This window comes from Hipposideros armiger, unplaced genomic scaffold (genome assembly GCF_001890085.2).
Source record: "Hipposideros armiger isolate ML-2016 unplaced genomic scaffold, ASM189008v1 scaffold_443, whole genome shotgun sequence".
NCBI classification, from domain to species: Eukaryota; Metazoa; Chordata; class Mammalia; order Chiroptera; family Hipposideridae; genus Hipposideros; species Hipposideros armiger.
Genome location: NW_017731793.1, coordinates 1,023,372 through 1,042,594, shown reverse-complemented (window position 1 = coordinate 1,042,594; position 19,223 = coordinate 1,023,372). Strand labels below are relative to the sequence as shown.

Genomic DNA, 19,223 nt, shown 5'->3' with positions numbered 1-19,223 from the left:
GAGAGAGGGAGAGAGGGAGAGAGGGAGAGAGGGAGAGAGGGAGAGAGAGACACGCCGGGGCCATGTCACTCTCCCTCCTTTCTATAGGAAAGAATCCTTTTCAGGCCTAGCTGGTTGCCCAAGCTCTCTCTCTCTCCTCTCAAGGCCTCCTTCTGCCCACCCCAGTCACCTTAGCATTCAAAAGCTGTAGGACTCCACAACTTCCATGTCTGCTCCCATTGTCCCTCACCCAAAATGGCCCACCAGCCTCTCTTGGAGGCCTGCTTCCTCCAGGAAGCCCACCCAATCTACCAAACCCCAGAGCCAACTCAAGGAACTCCCTCTTAGCACTGACCACAGCCCTATTACACTATCTAGGGACACACAGATGCAACCAGGCAGTAGGGATCAGGATGCCCTCATCTTGGCTTTCCCCATGGCACCCTCTTCCATCCCTAGCACATAGCAGGTACTCAATAAATGCCATGATTAGCTGTGGCCTGAAAAAGGGAACAATGAAGGAGAGGAGAACAAAGGAGGTGACTGGCTCTGCCCTCTGACAGCCTCCCTCCCTGCCCTCAAACCCGTCCCCACCCTGTGGGGGACATGCAGGACAAGCTGAGCTGCACTCAGAGTCCCTCCCACTGTGGAGAGGGACTGTTCACAGGAACACAGCTTGCCCGCCATAGGGTGACTTCCTCTCGCCTGGGAAGGTAGGCCAGTGAGCAGAGCACAGGCCGGGCCTGCCCTGCAGCGCTGAGTGTCATCTGCAGCTCCTCCCTTTGAGCATCTTGACGATTGTGCACAGTGTGCATTTTTACACAATTGTCCTTGCAATGATAACTTGGTATCTTAGAGTCTGTTGCCTTTGTTATTTTTTTAAAGCAAGAAAGAGCAAAGCAATGGGAATACAGGACTGAGAAACCTGCCAGGTGGGCAGGCGGGCAGGGGAGGCCACTGCTGCATCTGCACTGGGCCAGAACTGGGAGGATGGGCTGTGGGCAGAAGCCAAGCACATCAAACACACACTCTCCAAATCACAGGACTAGATGTGGAGGTGCTCCTGGTCACAGGGGGAGCAGGGAGCCGGACTGAGGGTGAAGCATGCGGTCTGCGCTGTCCCCTGAAGCGAGCCGTGACAGTGCAAGCAGAAAGACAAAGCCTGGAGACAGAGTGTGGTCAGGGTTAGGGGCAGCACGGGCAATATTGATGGAGACAGTGTGGGTGAGCAAGCGAGGATGAGCACAGACAGGACATGACACAGACGGCGACATGGCAGGTGAGGATGGATGTTGCATGAGGGGCTTGGTACAAGGCACCCTTGGGCTCCCCCGGAGGCCGGGTGGGCCTACACCCTACAACCTGGGACTCAAGGCAGCCTCTGTCTATGCTGTAAATAGGGCCAGATGGGCATCCAACCATGGACACCAGCCCCTGGGGGGCCCCACTCTTCTGACCCCGACTTGGTCCCTCCCTCTCACCTCATGGGAAACGCCAACATATCCCTCAGATCCTGGCTAAGCTTTGCCTCAGGAAGGCCTCCCACCACACCAAGAGGCTAGGCCAGGTCTCTTTGGGACACTTTCAGTTGCACCCCAACCTCCAGCTATGTAATTCACTGATTCACACCTGTCTCCCCTTCTAAGACCAGGACTGTCCTGTGTACCTGGCACAGTGCTGATAGAATGCCTGGGTGAGTATGGCCACAGGTGAGCCAGAGAAGGCTCAGCCTCAGGCCTCTGAGACCTTTTCTGGCTCTGGCATTCGGAGGTGGCATGGAGCCTGCCAGACAGACAGCAAAGGTCTTGGCCAGTCCAACAGACACACTATGGATACATCCCAAAGGCCGGATGAGCCAGGTCAAGTTATGGATCAAGGTGTCTGTAATGGTCCTATCACCAGTGAGCCTCCAACAAAGGGGGACACACACACAGACCAGTCTCCGTCAGGTCAGCGGGCATGGGGACAAGCCTCATGGTAGCCTCACCCTGGTCTGGGCTGGAAGGAGACTGAGACTCCAGCTCTCCCTTGGCTCTGCCCTAACTGGCCACATGGCCCTGGATGAGCACCTACCTGCCCTCGGCTGGGCTTCCTTGTGGGGAACAGGACACATGGCCAAGCCTACAGGGCAACTGTGAGGACAGGAACGTGCTACCACACCACAGGCACCCAGCCCAGAGCAAGCACATGCTGCTGTGTGGTAGGGTCCAATTATTCATACATGTGTACACACACACACACACACACACACACACACACACAGCATGTGGGGGAAGGAAACAGATTTTGTTCAGAAATCTCACTATGCTGTGTTTAAACATGTGTAAACAGAAATCATTGGGAGCTGTGTGAAGGTCAAAATGTGCTCCCCAAGTGACTTTCTTTTCCTGGTCTGGAAGCTTCAATGCCAAGGATTTTAGTACTCTGGGTAAATTCCAAGATGGATGGAAGGGAGTAGTCAGGCAGGGAGGAGTGGTCAGGGAGGAGTGGTCAGGCAGGGCCGCCAGGAGCAGCAGCCCATGACTGAGTTTGTTCTTTGGCTCTGTCTCTGTCTCCCTCAGCTTGGCCAGAGGGCCCCTCCTCGGGTCAGCTGCAGGGGTACCCCGCTGTGGTGGAGTCTCAGAGACGCCTGAGGGCCAGTTCAAAGGGGTTTCAACCTGAGTTGTGGATGGGCTGCAGGATGCTTCCAACCCTAGCATGGGTGACACAAGGGTGCAGGTGGAGCCAGTTCAGAGAGCGAATCTGAGTCCTACTGAGAAGCCATTATCAAGTGTCGAGCTGCCACCATATACCTGGAGTTATCTTTCTAAATCTCTTCTAAATCTTACACCATATAAGAATTGACCCAGCTGATTTATGGTTTTGAAGCAAAGGCATATGAAGGCAGCTCTAAGGCAGGGTATCCCAGCTATGCCCAAGGGAAGTCCTGATGCTTGACTTTCTGTCTAGTTGGTGGCAAATTAGCCTCTGACAGGCTCCACTGGTGCAGACGAGGGCCAAGAAGGCCCATGGCCCAGGCCCACTTAGAGGTTGCCGCTTCCGAGGATGCTGCCTGCCCCTCTTCTGAGGCCACACAAGTGGCTGGAGAAAGCTGGGGTAGAAACCTAGGGTGACTGGCCCCAGAGCTTGGGCTCCTCTTGCCATGCAGCGCTGCCTGGTCCCTGTGCCAGCCTCCGATGACCTGGGGATGGATGACTGCATCTAAGAGGCAGCTAATGATGTGCAAGCACCTTAGTTTAATACCCTTGAGGAAAACCTTACTCCACACAAGTGAGGAAAACAGGCTCAGAGAAGTGAAGTCCCTCGCCCAAGGTTGCTGAGCAAGTAAGCAATGGAGCTGGGAATGTAACTCAGGTCTTCCCTCACTCCAAGGCCCGCTCTGCTCTGGCCTCCCTGTCTGACATCGAGCGGGTCCCTGAACTGCTTCTCATCATCTGTACCAGGGCTCCGCTCAGACCCGGAGTGAGCACTAATGCCCCGTCTTCCCACAACAGGACACTCGAGGCTGGTCTCAGGCCACAGGCTCTCCCAGGGCCCGGTCAGCCAGCCCTGGCCAGGTCATGGGAGGCAGGAGTAGAGGTGTGTAATGTGGACCCTTGAGGCTGCTGGCATATCCCCTGACACCAGCAATCTGCTGCTTCTGCCTGAGCCAGGGCCTTTCCCTAGGAGCTAGTACGGCTGCTGAAAGGGCTACTTTCACATTCTAAGATCATGGCTATTTTCGGGCCCAAAACATTTCCATGTTGCAGACACTGCTTTTTCTCCAAGATGAGGGAGGTGAGAGTTCTGACAGCACCATGCAGCCAGGCCTGGTCGTAGCACAGTATGGCCAGTGGGGGCTTCTGGCACATTGGGTTGGGACTAAGCAAAGGAAGGCCATGGGATCTACACGGCTCCATATCGTTGATAGGAGCCCATTTGTATGAGTCCCTTTGCAAAATTCCACAACAAATAACCATGCTGGACCCAGGACAGGTCACACTAGCACCGGGCCCCAGCACTCTTACTCCCCCACAGCTTCATGGATATTTGTGCACCAACATGGGACAGCTGGGCAGCAGTCCAAGGTGGTGTCACGGCCTCCTTCTGAGGCCGTCCTGCCTCCCTCCTTCCCTGCTCCCGGGGGTGCCCACACCAGGGGAGGCATACCCAGTTCTGTGAGCTCCTGCTGCCTGAGCTCAGCTCAAGCCTGCAGGGCTGAGGAGAGTGCCAGCGGCAGGCCGGTGGATAACCGCAAGAAGCAGTCCTCTCTTCAGAAAACCGGCATGGTGCTAAAGCCTCACAGGAAGTACCTGGCAGAAACTAATTCCCAGAGCAGGGGTTTATTCCCAAAATAAATTCCCATGAGTAGAAGGCTGGGAACAGAGTGGTTTTCCTGCTTAACTTGAGTTAAATAAGAAGAGGGAAGGGCCTTACTTCGGGAATGTCTGTAGGACTGAAGCGTAGAGGAGCAGGCAGGCCAGTCATTCCCACTTCTGCTCCAACCTCTGGGGGAGGTCAGGGAGGGTCCAACAGCTGGACAGGAGGGAGGTGATGGAGCCGCACAGCACACACTTGGATCCACAGCGTGGATCAACACACACACATACTGCAAACCAAACTGAACCCAGGAGGGGATACTTGCAAGTCTCCTTGTTTCTCAGATCACCACATTTCCCCCCAGCCCCAGGGAAGTCAAGCACTGCCACCTTGTCGCCCTTTGCCAGCTCTTCTCTAAACCTGCTCTTAACCTTGCTCACTCGACGATGTCCATGCTCTCCAGGAACCCATGCACTGGATGGCTAGGGGTGTCCGACTGCCCTGGGGAAGGCAGAACAAGGCCCGTTGCCCCACAGCCCCGATGAGATGAGCGACATGTGAGTGGGAGCCTGGGTGTCTTTCAGCATTGTCACTACCTCCCCAGGGCTCCACTTTAATGGCCCTCTAAGTCCACCAATTTGGCTCATTCCGGCGAATACTCTGTCACTAGCTTTCTCTGTAAATGTGAACATAAAGAAGGCAAGCTACGAGGTCAGCATGCAAGCCTCCTAATATTAGTAAGGAATGTGGTTGAACAGTCGCCACCTGCCCCATCCCACATGGGATGGCCTTGTACATGGTCCCAGCTGACCATATCTGGATTCCCAGGGGTGACAGACTCAGCACGTCATGGCCTTCCCATGACTGCCATAACAATGCAGCTGACTGCACAGGAGCCACTCTAGGCAGCCCGCAGACACAGACAGCTATGGAGTCTCCCCACTGCCCTTTGACGTCCCCATTTTGCAGGTGGGAAAATACAGGCTCAGGGAGACAAGGTGCCTAAGCCTGCCCCACCCCACCCTGGCTCCCAGGTGGGCACGCGGGCAGGTGGCGACCCTGAGCATGTCTTGGAAGCACAGAATCACCGTGAGTCCATGAGGTTAATGAACAGCCGCAACATTGCCCGTGTCACCCCAGACCCAGCACCCCCCCTTCACCAAAACAAAGCGACTCATCGCCCGAAGCTCCCGCCCCCTGATTGGCGTGCCGCCCTGGGCTGGCAGTAGGGAGAACAGGGACTGTACCGTCCGGCGTCGCCTGCTGGTGGGGTTTTTTACATTTGACGTAATCGTGGTCAATCGGAGTGGCTGTGTAAGGTGGGGATGTCAGACCTGGGCCAGAGGAGGAAGGGAGGGAGGCTCCGGGGCCCGGCAGTGTCCCAGCTGAAGAGTGGGAGTCCTCGTCCACCAGGCAGGCCTTCTCCCTATGAGGCAGAGGGTTGGGGTGCAGGTCAAAATCTCCGCCTCACACTGAAATAAGATGTGTGCTGGTCTGGGACGGTGCCCTTCCCAGCTGCCAAATCCCCCCGCTACCTTCAAGGGCTTCCTCCACCCTTCTCAAGGCCGGCTGCTCCCACACACACCCTCCGCCACCCACCCCTGCACCTCTCTGGTTGGTATGCTTGAGGCACTGAAGGAGCTGCCCCCACATCACCCACTCAGGCTCAGACCCCAACTATGGCTGGGCTCTGCAGGTGTCTCAGGTCTCAAGCCCCAGAGACTGCGGGGGAGCTGACAGGCCCTATCTCAGAAGTGCCCACTTCAGCACCCTCCACACCAAGTCACCACCCTTCTGTATGAGGCCTGAGGCTGACAGATTAAATGACTAGTACGCAGACAGGGAAAATAATCTGGATTTACTACGTGCTCACAAGTGCACTGTTGAGCAAGAGTTAGGAACACCTGCAATGTCTGTCAAAATGGCCACAGAAGCCAGGAGCATCCAATGCTATGAAATAAACAGGAGCCACAGACCACTGACAGCCACGAGAAAGAAAGGGGTACCATCTCTGTGGACTGGGTCCCAGAACCATTATTGCGGAAAAATAAAACTCTAAAACAAAACCTTCAGAAGTTCGTTTTTATAAAATAAAAGAAACTCTATAATTGCATGTGTACATGTAAGTGCGTATAAATGAACAAAAAATGATTTGAAAAACTAAACTGAATAGTCTCCAACTCTGGGGAGGTAAGAGGTTTGTCATATTTTAGTCCATATGTTTATAAACTGCCAGAATTTTCTGTAAGTAGAATATATTCATGTTTTACTGGTATAACTTTTAAATTTTTTGAAAAAGAATTAGGATCAATAAAAGCCAACATCACTAAGTCAGGGGCCCTTTGTGACTAAAAAACACATGTATAACTTCTAGGCATACTGTGTCCACCTGTGTGACCTGCCACGTGTGTGCCCATCTCCCCCATAAGCCTGTCCTCGAGGATGCACTCGAGCTCTCTGGCACTACAGAAAGAGTCCATGCCTCCCATGCCCCTCCCTGTTTCTCAGAACGGGCAGCAGACCAGGCCCTCAGAGGGCTCCCACGCTTGGGAGAGGCTCTGGAAGAGGACCCAGGAGCAAGAGTCGGAAATGTGAACGCTGCTCTCCTACAGTGTTCTGCACCGAGCAGCGCTGCACCCCCGTGTGGGAGGGGAAGGAGTCAGCTTCTCTCTAGGACCGTGCCCTGGAGGATGGGGTGGACCAGAAATGGCCACGGGGTGAGGTGACCAAGGACACACTCAGCCTCTCCTTGGTCCCGCCATCAGAAGTCTCCAGATGAGATCCAGAGACTCCATGAGCTCCGGTTTACTCAGCAGCACCCCCTGACATCACCTTGCCATAAATGAACCACTGGGGTTCACAGGGGGTCAGCTGCTGGGTGAGTATGGGCTACTCACTTTTCTGAAGCTTTGGGCGTATTCTTCTCCTCGCCCCTGGCAAAGGGTCCTTCTGCAGCCTCCTTCATGAAGTTGACCAGGACCTCTGCACCCACCCCGGCATCGGGCTTCCCCAGGAGCTTCAGGATGGAAGCGTGGAGCCGAAAGTACACCTAGAGGAACGACACTCGGGTGTGAGCAGCCCTCCCAGTCGCTCAGGTTCATTCCACAGGCCAGTCAGCCACACGGGAAACGGGCCCTTGACCGGGAAGACGTGCCGCCACACACTGCCTCTTCTCATTAGCTTTAAAACCAGCCAACCTGTCAACTCACTCAAAGCAATTCAAATGGACACAAACTATTAGCATTCTTGCTTAAACATTTGCCCAGTAACCCAGGTATACGGTGATAAGGAGAGTAGCAACCCCTCCACTGCTCAGAGCCCCTCCTCCCTCCATGGAGTACAGTGCCCTCTCTGTGCCCCTCTCTTGGCACCCACAGAAAGAGAGCCTCCACACCTGTCTCCTCACTGGACTGTGGAATCCGTGAGGCGAGGAGTGTGGGGGATTTCTGTTGGTGTCCGAGTACCTGGGCAAGTAGGTACCACAGGCCTCGAGAAGCTCCCTCCAGTGGGTGCAGGGTGGCAGGAGGGGCTTGTTCTTTCCTTTACTTCCTTGAAACCATTTACAAACGTGTGAAGTGAGTTGTCCAAGGCCTTACAGCAGGAAAGCCCAGGGCCAGGTTAAACCCAGGTCCATCATGTCTCTGGTCCTTTATTGCCCTCAAGCAAATGCCACGCCACACACAGGCACCTCCACGGGCAACTTGGCCTGACATTCCCACCCAGGGGTGAGTGCAGTGTGGGCTCCCACCTGCGGCACATGCTCCCTCAGATGGCACAGTGGGTGCCACGAGGGCTGAGAACCACTGTGGCTACAGGCCCTGATTAACCAGCCTCCCCCCACCCAGAGGTGGCTCTCAAGAGATGTCGCCAAGGACCCACCCACGTGAGATGCCTGGAGGTCCGGCGTGGGCAGCACTCTCAGGGGGGCATCCTAGACAGAGACCCTCTCCCTCTAGCCCACCCATGAACCACAGAGCAATTGGTCCAGCAACTCCATTTTCAGATGCAGGAAACTTGCAAGGCACCCACGCATGCCCAGGTGGCCACACTTGGGGGAGATCAAAGTGTCCAACTGGCAATGTTTATCCTAGTGGCAAGTAAAGTACAGTAAAACCTTGGATTGCGAGTAACATGGTTTGCGAGTGTTCCGCAAGATGAGCAAACATTTCTAATACATTTTAACGTGGTAAATGAGCAATGTCTTGCAATACGAGTAATTTGTTTCCGGAATGAATTATGCTCGCAAACCAAGGTATTACTATATTTTGAATGAGGGCTCAACAGCAGAAGGGAATTTTCACAAGGGCAGGGTTAAATTCTTAAGAGAAATTCATTTTTAAAGCAAGATATACACATGTTCTAGCTGAGCTCCCACTCTCCTGAGAGCCAGTGTGGTGTGCTGGAGGAGAGAAGTCTACACAGCTGCGGCCTCGGTTCCTCATCTGGGAGTCCCTGAGTCCTATGGGGCCACCATCCTGCCTGTCGTTGGTTCTATCAGGTAGCAGCAGAAGCAAAAATTGAAGAGAAAACCATGGAAGAAAAACAGAGTGGTCATTTTCCTGAGTGCTGGGCCACCTCCCACTGTAGGAAGGTTCAGTGCTGCCCAGAGGTGCCTCGTGAGAGCCCTGGGCTCAGTGGGATCTGGCCCCACTGCCCTTCTTTACTGCTGCTGACTTAGGGCAAGTCACACCAGTACTCTGGGCCTCAGGCTTCTCATCCCCAAAGCGGAAGTCCCTCCAAGGACAGGCACATGAAGCCCAAGTGGAAGGCATGAAAGAACTGTGATGGGGGGGGGATGTGGACCTGGGGCTGTGAATGACAGCAACCAGGAAACTGCTGAAGACATGCTCGATAGGAAGTATTGCTTCCACACTTTATGGTGACCCTCCCCACAAATGTGGCCCCAAAATAGCTGCTATTAACCACTTAGCATGAATCATTTTTTTAAAATGTGACTTTTTTTGTTTGTTCACAAGATTATCAAATATTAAAATGAGGCTCTAGCTAGGTTGAGGGAAAACAGATAATAGATCAGCACAACCTTTTAGGGCAACGAGACATTGTTGATTCGATGTTAAATGACTCTTGGAAATACAGGTAACCCTTGAACAATACAAGTTGAATTGGGCAGGTCCACTTATATGTGGATTTTTTTTTTCAATTGACCCCAGAATTCATTCAATTGACCTGTGCAGTTCAAACCCACGTTGTTCAAGGGCCAACTGGCAGTTGGGAATCTGAGTATTTGGAAGGCCGACTGTAGGTATTCATTAATTTTCGATTGCATGGGTAGTCGGCACCCTGAGTCCCTTCATTCAAGAGCCAACTGTACTCAGTTGAGTGTTCCCTGATACGTGTGAAAGTCCATGCCTTGCCTGTACCCTGCCTGTCACGGAAGAAGTGGAAGAGAAGGTCAAACTCATGAAGAAGGGTCTGGGCAAATTCATGGATGCCCACGACTCCTTCCACTACATCTTGTCCAGTGAAAAAGGCAAGTTGCAAAATGGTAAGAAAATGTTACTGTGCATCTATATGTAAATAGGGCAAAAAATCTAGAAAGATAAGGACATACCCAAACTGTTCATAGGGTATGACTGGGGCGGGGGATTAGGATCGCTGGGACTTTAACTTTTCACTTTAAGTGTTTGTGAACTGTTTGATTCTTATATATTTTTTTAAACCATGCATATATGTTAATTTTATAATCAGAAAAACAATACATAAAGGCAGAAAAGGCATAAGCAAGCAGATTCTGCCCTGAGCTCTATGAAGCCAGGCACATGGGACTGGGGCGCTGGCTAGGCATGTAGCCTCAGAAAGGGTGAAGTATATCTGGATCCACGTCCTTGGTTTCCTCCCTACAGAATGTGCTGGTCCCGGCCACCCAGCCCACCTCACAGGACTGCCACGACCACCAGTTAGCATCGTGTGAAGTGCTCCAGAAATCATAAAGCAAATCCAAGCATAAACAAGTGCTCTGCTCTTGGGGAGCAGTGGAAGACCCCAAATCTGAGGTTGAGAACAGGCTGCTCCCTGGCTCAGTCCTGCCAAGCCAGGTGTTCTGGGCACATGCTCGTTAGGCCTCAGATATTTCATCTGCACCCTGGGAACTAAGGGCACCTGCCCTCCTCCTGCCAGGCTGCAGGGTGTGAATGCTGCACTGCACTGATGTCATCAAGCCAGGGTCTTGGAACCTGTGTGTGCTAATAAGGAAAGACGATTTTCGTCTGGGAGAAAACAAAATGCTCACTCTCCCACAAAGGATGGTAAGCATCCCTTAGAAAGAGTGGAAAGGCTGCGTTAATTTAATTGCACACAAAGCTGCTGAACACCACCGCAGTTTCCATCACTGGGACCGCGTGCCCCATCCCCAGGGAGGCAGAGAGACCGGCCTGCCCCTGCCCTGTTTCCCCATCCCAGGCCGGCACGCTGTCACCTCCAGGGCCTCCATGGCCAGCTCAGGTGGATTGTGGTAGTGGATCTTCTTGGGGTAGCGGGCGGCCTCCTCATGCAGGTAGTGGCCAGCCTGCCTGTAGTGCAGCAGGTAAACGGTGGGCGGCTGTTGCTGCTTCTCAGCCACTTTGCCCAGCATGTAGTGGATGAGCCACTCCTCTTCATCACCGTCGCCCTCACAGCGGGCTGCGGATGTGAAACAGTGCCTGGCTGTCTCCAGCATGCTGTCACGCCGGCCCTCCATCTGTAACGAGACCAGGCCAAGCTTAGGCACACAGCCCAAACCTGCACAGTATCGTGCCTTATCCTGTAGGAAGCCCTGCTGCCTTGTTTGCAAATTAATGATCCTTTCAACAACCCTGAGACACAGCTGGGGACAATGAGTGTGGAGAGGCCTGGGGACTCCTCAGTAGCCCACATCAAGTAAGGCACACAGAACTGGACTGAAACCCCGGTTACCACATGTCAACTCCATGTTCTTTCTTCTACCTTCCCCTCCTGTTTCTAACAGTTTATGAGTTTATGAAGTACCTACTGACACCCTTTTAAAGGTCCCAACTATGACCTAAGTGGCTGCAGTGAGGCCTTGTGCCTGGGAGGGGAGGACAGCATGGGGCTAAGGCTGCAAGGGCTGCCAGCCATCACTGCCAGGAGTACCAAGCCAACAGCAGCTCTGCCACGTCCGTCTGAGAAGGCTAGGCAGCTAGAGGTGACATTCTGAGAGAAGCCTCCACTGCAGGCAGTGGGCACCTTATTCTCTCACCCTCTCACTAGGGTGGGCGAGCAGAGCTGGAGAGGATGTGCACCCAGCACCCAGCTTCACAGCACTGGAGAGGATGTACGCCCCTGGGATACCACAGGACTTCCCCCCCCCCTGCTCTCTCCGTACCCTTCTAGAGGGACGTAGGGTGTTTATAAAAAAGCGGGTTCCTAAGCCCCATCCAAGCCCCGCTGACCTGGAGCCTGGGCGTCTGTAGCAGTGCCTCCAGTCACCTTCTCACACACTACAGGTGGGAACAGCTAGGACAGAGAGTCAGCTTCTAAGAGGCTTTCCAACTCAGAAACTTTTGCACTCCCCGTATAAGGGGCCAGCAGCACCCCAGGTGCTATCTATGCAGGATGTCAGCATCAGTTACACCCACGTCCCTCCACCCCAGAGCTCCTCGGCTGGAAGCTGGAGTAAAGACTGCCTGTGTGGGGCACAGAAGCGGCTGTTCTGTGCACCCCAGGTCTCTGGCCCCTCCTTTCCATGGCCGTGGCCCGATGGCAGGGAGGCTGCGGCCTCTTCTCATCTCATCTCATCTCATCTCAGGGTCCAGAGGAGGGGAGAGGCTGAGGGCATTGCTCACAGCCTAGGAGAGCAGTACCTAGGCTCCACTGCACACGGGGAGGCTGCCCTGTAGACATCTGCCCAACGGATGCTTATTTCTGTGCATTTCCTATAGCAATGACCCTGGAGCTGACACAAAGGAGCCTAGGTGCTACACCAGTGCTCTGCCAGACACTTCTGGGGAAAGAAAATTACCAGCTAGAAATCAAGAAACCATCACTGGGTGAAATCTGGTAGAAAGAGTCACAGTACAGGGTCAAAACATGGCAGAAACCAAGCGACTCTATCATATCCCCTCCCCAATGGGATTCTGAGGCAAATCTGTTAAAGTAAAAGGCAGTTATTTACAAAGTCCTTCTACTCTGATTGCTCTGTAGCCCTGTGGTTTTGACCACGTCACTAGCCCTCTGACCACCCAGCTCTGCCATTGAGGCTCATACTGAGAAAGGAAGGGGGACCGTGGAAAGCCCCCCATCTGGACTGTCACCTGGCACCACACAGATCCCCACCAAGAAGCCGCGGCCCCTCTCCGCCCTACATAAAGCACACACTGTCAGTGTCCCTGTCCTTAGTAGGTTCAGCAGCCAGAATGCCTCAGACAGGAACAGGAGGGACAGAGACTGAGGGTCTGCTCTGTTTCAGAAGCTCTGTTAGATACCCTCACCATCCTCAGAGCTGGATATGCACCCTCTGCATGGCACCTCATTCACCTCGTGGCTCGGGTGCCTGGCCCAGGGCTGGCCCGTAAGAGGGGCTCAGGAGATGTCGGCTCTGACAATACTGCCATGGAGAATGAGTGGTCACCCTATATACAGCCAAAACCACAGCAAGAATGTCAAATACCTCTCTCAGGCCATACAGTTGGCCCTGAATTCATCCACATCGGACTGGGTGTCCAAAGACCAGGGACCAAGCTGTCACTAACCACAGTATGATTCATGGGGAGAATCATCCATGAACTCCCAGCATGGCTGTGAGGACAAGAGCAAAGACCAGGTAGGACAGAACTTTGCCGACCAGAGGGCACTCCAGTCAGACAGCTGCATGGCAGCCCCTCCACAGTACCCCGCCTTACCTGCTGCACAAGCTCGGAGGGCAGCTCGCCTCTCCACTGTTTCAGCTGGCGAGAGGCGAAGGAGTGCAAGGCATAGGACATGGTGCCGTATTCAATCCACAGGGACAGGTTAGAGCTGTCGATCTCCAGGGCCCGCCGGAAGCAATTCAGGACAGGCGTGGCATGCTTCCAGATGGGCCCATCGCTCTTCAGCTCATTGGAGTTCAGCTTGTCCTGAATGCGACTGGCCCGGGCCAGGGCCATGCCTGCCCAGGAATCGAATCTGGGGTCACAATAAAAGCACCAGTAAACACATCACTGCCCTTACAGCACTGCTGACATGACAGCCCGGAGGGCAAGGCACTGTGGGAGCCCAGATCCCAGACCAGGGCCCAGAGCCCAGCTCTGGGGATTAAGAGAGGAAACTCCCTAGTGTGCCAAGAGCTGGCCCCGGTAGACGCTCCCTAACACGGTGCCCACCATCTGAAGGGGAGTTTGACGCCTACCCCACACCCCCTGCTCCCCGCCCCAAGGTGACCTGGGGGGCCTTCGGCAACCCCCTTTGCCCTTGCTTTAAGGGAAGAGACCACATGGGTGCTTGCCCCTGTGCCCGCAGGAGTACCACAATGGAAACCGCTACCTCCTGTCACAAATACAAGCAACCAAGAACAGACACATCACCACAAAAACTTAAAAGAGCTCCTCTGTGCGCTACCAAGAGCCTTGTTCCTGATTCTAGCAGAGCAGTGCACAGCCCGCACTTGAAGAGTGCTGACCTAAAGGGACACTGGGGCCCTGAGGAACAGTGACATTGTGAACTCAGAATGGGGAAGCATCCAGAGTCTGTGCGCTGGGCTCTTACTCATGCAGGGCAGGCCTGGTCCTGGCACTGGACTCAGAGTTGTTTCTTTGGCAGTGGGGATGAGCTGTACTGGGGCCTATCCCAGCCTCCCCGTCCCCAAATGCCACTACACAATGCCTGGCCATCTCAGCAAGAACAGAAGGAATGGTGAACACGGGTAGAGAAGAAAAAGGTCACTAGCATCCTCACAGACGCTGTGTTTCCACAGGAACCACAAACAAACACCGGCTAAAACACTCCACTGTCCACCCAGACATCTGCTGTGGGCTTCACCTGTACCCAGTGGGCTCAGAAGGTTTAAAGAAAAAAAACAACAATATCCAAACTTCCATTTTGGCTAGCACAGAAGATGAGATTGAGCCCATCTCCCCTGGGGTCTGCCTGCTAGGGCCATAATGGAGGAGGCCCAGGCCAAGCCACCAAGTCCCTCCTGGCCCTGGGGCAGGTCCTCACAGGAGACCCCACCTCTCCAGGATGGCTCTCGGTGGGCTGGGCCTGACGAGTTGATACTCTCTGAACAGCTGGGTGTGCAGGTTGGAGCAAGGCCCAGCTGAGCCATTCTGACCCTCTCGTCATTGACTGAGGGGCTGTCAGGTGAGAGATGGCACGCCAGGTTCCCACCTCCTCATGGACAAGTAGGTGTGATCGCCCTCATTTTTCAGGTGTGGAGGCAGCAATGTCTCCTCACTGCCTTGCACAGTGAGCAAGCAGGCAGCATGTGTGGGTCTGCTCCACCACACTGGTCCACAGCAACCCCGGAGAGGACAGCAGGGCTACCAGCACATGGCTCCCTGCCTGGAGAAAACCATAGGCTGAGTAAGAGAGGTCTGGGAGAACCTTACCCACAAGCTATTGAAGTTGTGCAAATTGACTTTTCCATTCAGACCCCAGCCCCTTCTCCCCATGGCCAGGTGGATCACGACAAGGTGGAACTCTCCAGTTCCCCTGAGGGAGGTGGCTTACCCATGGTTCAACGGCAGCCACCATAGCACCATAGGCTGGCCCCCAACTACTTCCGGGAAGGCTGCCTACAGATGCTACTCTGGACCCTTCAGACACAGGTCAGCCACAGAGGGTGGCCTTGTTTTGACCTTGACCGAAGGTTTACCTCTTACGTGTGGCAGCCATGAGAGAATATTCCACTCAATCAAGCGAATCAAACTTTATGAGCTTAGCAGGGGCCTCAGGACAAGCAGGTCAATCATACATTTTAAGAAAAAGCCACCAGAGTTCAGTGGGAAGAATGCACAAGCTTCCTGTGCAATGGACTCTCCTACATTTACTGTCATGACAATTGATACTGCCAACAACGCACTGCATCAAAGCAAGGAAAGAGAACTCTTGCTTGAGTGTTTCTATTACTCCCACCCACTCCACCCTCAAAATGAGAAAAACAACTGTAATTTTAAGGACACTGCAGTAGGAGAAGCAGGAGTATTCATCACCCAACTTCTCAGGGCAGGAGCTGGAAAGGAGGCAGCACACAGCCCACAGGATGGAGCCAGGCTGCACATCCTTACCCTGCAGGTCAGGACCCAGATGGACACCTCATACCTTCTTTGATCCCAATGCCCATCCCAGGAGTCTTTTGGAAAGAGGTCTTCTCCATTGTTCTTCTTTTTATGGAGAACCTGCCTTTACTAATAACTGTAGAGTCTAAGCCACCTTGTCATTCCTTCTTCCCTGGCTTCCTTGCCATGAGCAGGGAAGAGCTTGCTGAGCTGCAGTCACCTGGCGGCACCACCGACGTGGCCCCAAACCAAGGTCACTGTCCCCAGCCACCAGTCACTCACCTGTCAGGGCAGATGCAGATGTCATGCATGTAGAACTTGATGGCCTTGGACTGTTCCTTGTTTTTGAAATGGTAATCAGCCAGAAGGTAGTAGAGCTCATTCACCACTGGAGGGGAGGGGTCAGCCCCTTCTGGGAGGCAGGGCACCTGACAGGCGAGAGGGCAAGGGTAAGGGGAGGCAGAGCCAGGGACTCACACATGAGCAGGAATGCTGCGAATCCAGGACCATTCACATCAGCACAGGACAGGCCCTGAGGACCCTGACTTCTGGTGCAGAGCCACAGCATAGAAGCAGCAGTGCTGGATGAGAAGGTGATGGGACACAGCCCCTACCTCAGCCAAGGTCCCCTCTATGTAGGCGGAGACTTTGTCCAGGCTCAGGGCCGGCCTCTCTGTTCGAGGCACGATGGTGGCAATTTTCTTCAGGAGGTTGGCCAAGTCAGCAGAAACGGTGCTAGTCTTATAGCTGTCAAATTCAGGAAGGGTCTTGGGCTTAAAGTACTCAAACATAAACAGGGCATCTTCCCATATAAGGTCCACCTTGAAAAAAGACAGAAGGCAGATTATGGCATGATCGAGGCAAAGCACAAAGAGGAAGTTCTTCCACAGAAACGAAATGTCCATGCAGACAAAGTTATAATATATTAGCCTAAAACAAGCCCGTATACTTTGAAAAATCTGCACGCCCAATTTAACCCCAAACCCAAGTGTCTGAAGAAAAATGAACCAGCATCAAGAAAACTGCTGGAAGCCAACGGCAGCACTTTGTGAGTCCATGTGGCCAAGCCAGAGGGTAGGGACTGTGGGCAGGCCACTGGTCCTCTCCTTGCCTCAGCCGCCCCATCAACAAATACCGACTAAGTGGCTGCTGTGGGCTGAGGTGGATCTGAACTCTGTGTGGGGGCTATAGCAGGGGCCCTGCCCAAAGAAGCTTACATTCATGGGCTGGAATTCATAAGATCAGAGAATAACTGACAGTATTGATGAGCCATGAGATAATACTCCCAATGGTGCTCTGAAAACCAAAACAACAAAAAATGAAAACCCTCTAAGGAATTATTTGTATTATCTAAATTGTTAAAAGAAAATCGATTGAAATTTGCCATGCTGCATTCTCGAACAATTAGTCAACACTTGTGAAGCTACTCTGTGTAATGATCAGATAACATCGGGCCATCCTCTCGTCCTTCTGATGCAGCTCCACCCTGGGACTACAGAGCTGCATGCTGGCAAATGACATCCTCTGGGAGCACGCAGAGCCCCTGCTTCCCCGAGCCCCGCTCTTCCCAGCATGGGCAGGTGCAGTGGGCCTGGTACAGGGCCTCACCTGCTGGACCGAGTGCTCTTCCAGGTATCTGGCCTTACTCTTCTTGCTGGGGAAGCTGTACAGGCAGTAGAAGCACTGCTCCAAAGCTGTCTCCAGCTCCTCCTTATAGGGGTGTGTGTCTTCAGAGGTGGACGCAGCAAGCTCCTTCTGGAGAACCCGTACCTAGTGGGAAGGCGGGAAAAGACACCTGAGAAGAGGGCCCCCAACTTCCCTGGCACAACAAGGCCCCAGGGAGCCCACCACTCTGTTAATCCTATTAACCAGAGGAGGCCACGTCTGTTAGGCCTGTCACCCCCGTGGGAACCATTCTGGGCCCAGCTCTGGCAGTGGCCTACTAAGGGGCTTGCTAAGCTGCCATTTTTCTAGCACAGCCTGTCAGCTTCTACCAGCTGCTAGAAGGAGATATTATATGCCCTCTGGGAATGTCTTATTAATTTATTTAGCCATTCACTATATTTACTGAGCACCTTCCTATGCTAGGCACAGTGTGACACAATCCCTGCTTTTTTTTTTTTTTTAAGTTTTAATTGGGGAATTGGGGGAGGGAACAGCGTTGGAGAATTGGGGAAGGGGAACAGACAAGTTGCTGTCCATTGGACGGCCGCTCATGGTGGCTCACAGCAGCTCACACCGGCTGCCAGCTGCTCACGGTAGCTTATGGCAGCCCACTGCAGCTTATGCCGTTGCTGGCCACTCACAGCAGCCCAGCTCCAGGTGGAGCTGTTGTTCGACCTGTAACAGGCACAGCATCACTTGTCCATGTGGGATCCGAACCAGTGGCCCTGCTGCTCAGAGCTCACGCTCCCAAGCCAACTCTTAACCAACGAGCCACTCGGCCAGCCCCACACATTCCCTGCTTTTAAGAAGCTCAGGTTCCAATGGAGGAGCAGTTAATTAAATAAATAATTATAAATTACAATGTAAGATGATAAATCCCATTAGGGCTGAGGAAATCTCTCTCAAGAAACATCAGTGACGATTACAAAGGATGGGAACAACACAGTTAACAAGTCACATCTATGGATATCAGATCTAATGGCTATTGCTATGTTCAACTATTAGCAAATACACATTTTTTTTCAAGAATCCATGGGATTTTTACCAAAACTAGACAAAAAGCAAGTCTCAACAAATACCAAAGACAACATATAATACAGACCACATCCTCTGAATGTCATTAGATAAAATTAGAAGTCAATTACATAAAGATAGCAAATACCAAATGTCAAAATTATGGTATATAGCTAAAAATGTACTTGGGGAAAAATCATAACCTTCAATGCATGTATGTATTAGATGAGTGAACACTGAAATAAGATTTACCTCAATAAGTTAGAAAAAACACAAAATAAGTCCAAAAAAAAAACATAAAAAGAAATCATAAATACTAAAGTGGCAATTAATGAACTAGAAAGCAAAGAAAAAAAAACAGATCAATAAACCAATAGCTGGTAGTTTGAAAAATCTAATTTACATAACCCTCAGAAAAGATTTTTTAAAAAGGGGAAAAAACACAAATAAATGGTTTTAGCAGTGAATAAGGGGGCATAACTAGAGGTACCACAGAGGCATTTTAAATCATAAGCAAATGCCACGAACAACTTTATGCTTATGCGGACACTATTCCAAAATATAATTGACTTAAGAGAAAATCTAAATGGACCTACCATCACTAAAGAAAGAGACAATATTTTAAAATCTATGAGAGAGAGAGAGAGAGAGGCAGAGAGAGAGAGAGAGAGAGAGAGAGAGAGACAGAGAGAGAGAGAGACAGAGAACTCTAGATAAGGAGTGACAAACTATGGCCCATGGGACAAATCTTGCCATTGCCTGTTTCTTGCCCAGGAGCTAAGAATAGCATTTACATTTTTAAATGATTTTTTTTTAATCAAAAAAAGAATACTATTTTGTAACAACTGAAATATGAAATTCAAATTTTAACATCCACAAGTTTTTACATATTGTCATTACATAATGTCTATGGCTGGGAGCACTGAGTAGTTGTGACAGAAACCCTATGGGCCTGCAAAGCCTAAAAGACTATTTGTTCCTTTACAGAAAAAGTTTTGCTGACCCCTGGCCAAGAGAATAAGACAAGTGCCGGCCGAGTGGCACGTTGGTTAAGAG

The 19,223-nt window shown here is 52.3% G+C and overlaps 1 protein-coding gene across 1 annotated transcript in view; it reads right to left on the bottom strand.

Annotated features, from left to right (window-relative positions):
• The window catches only part of CABIN1 (calcineurin binding protein 1), a 174,519-nt gene that overhangs the window by 86,793 nt on the left and 68,503 nt on the right, over positions 1-19,223 (bottom strand). Inside the window, exons 17-23 of the mRNA XM_019665398.1 lie at positions 17,097-17,258; positions 16,103-16,309; positions 15,771-15,916; positions 13,137-13,398; positions 10,715-10,975; positions 7,176-7,327; positions 5,526-5,704 (exon numbers count right to left, since the gene is read on the bottom strand). Coding sequence (XP_019520943.1) covers positions 5,526-5,704; positions 7,176-7,327; positions 10,715-10,975; positions 13,137-13,398; positions 15,771-15,916; positions 16,103-16,309; positions 17,097-17,258 — 1,369 coding nt within the window. The remainder of the gene's footprint in view (positions 1-5,525; positions 5,705-7,175; positions 7,328-10,714; positions 10,976-13,136; positions 13,399-15,770; positions 15,917-16,102; positions 16,310-17,096; positions 17,259-19,223) is intronic.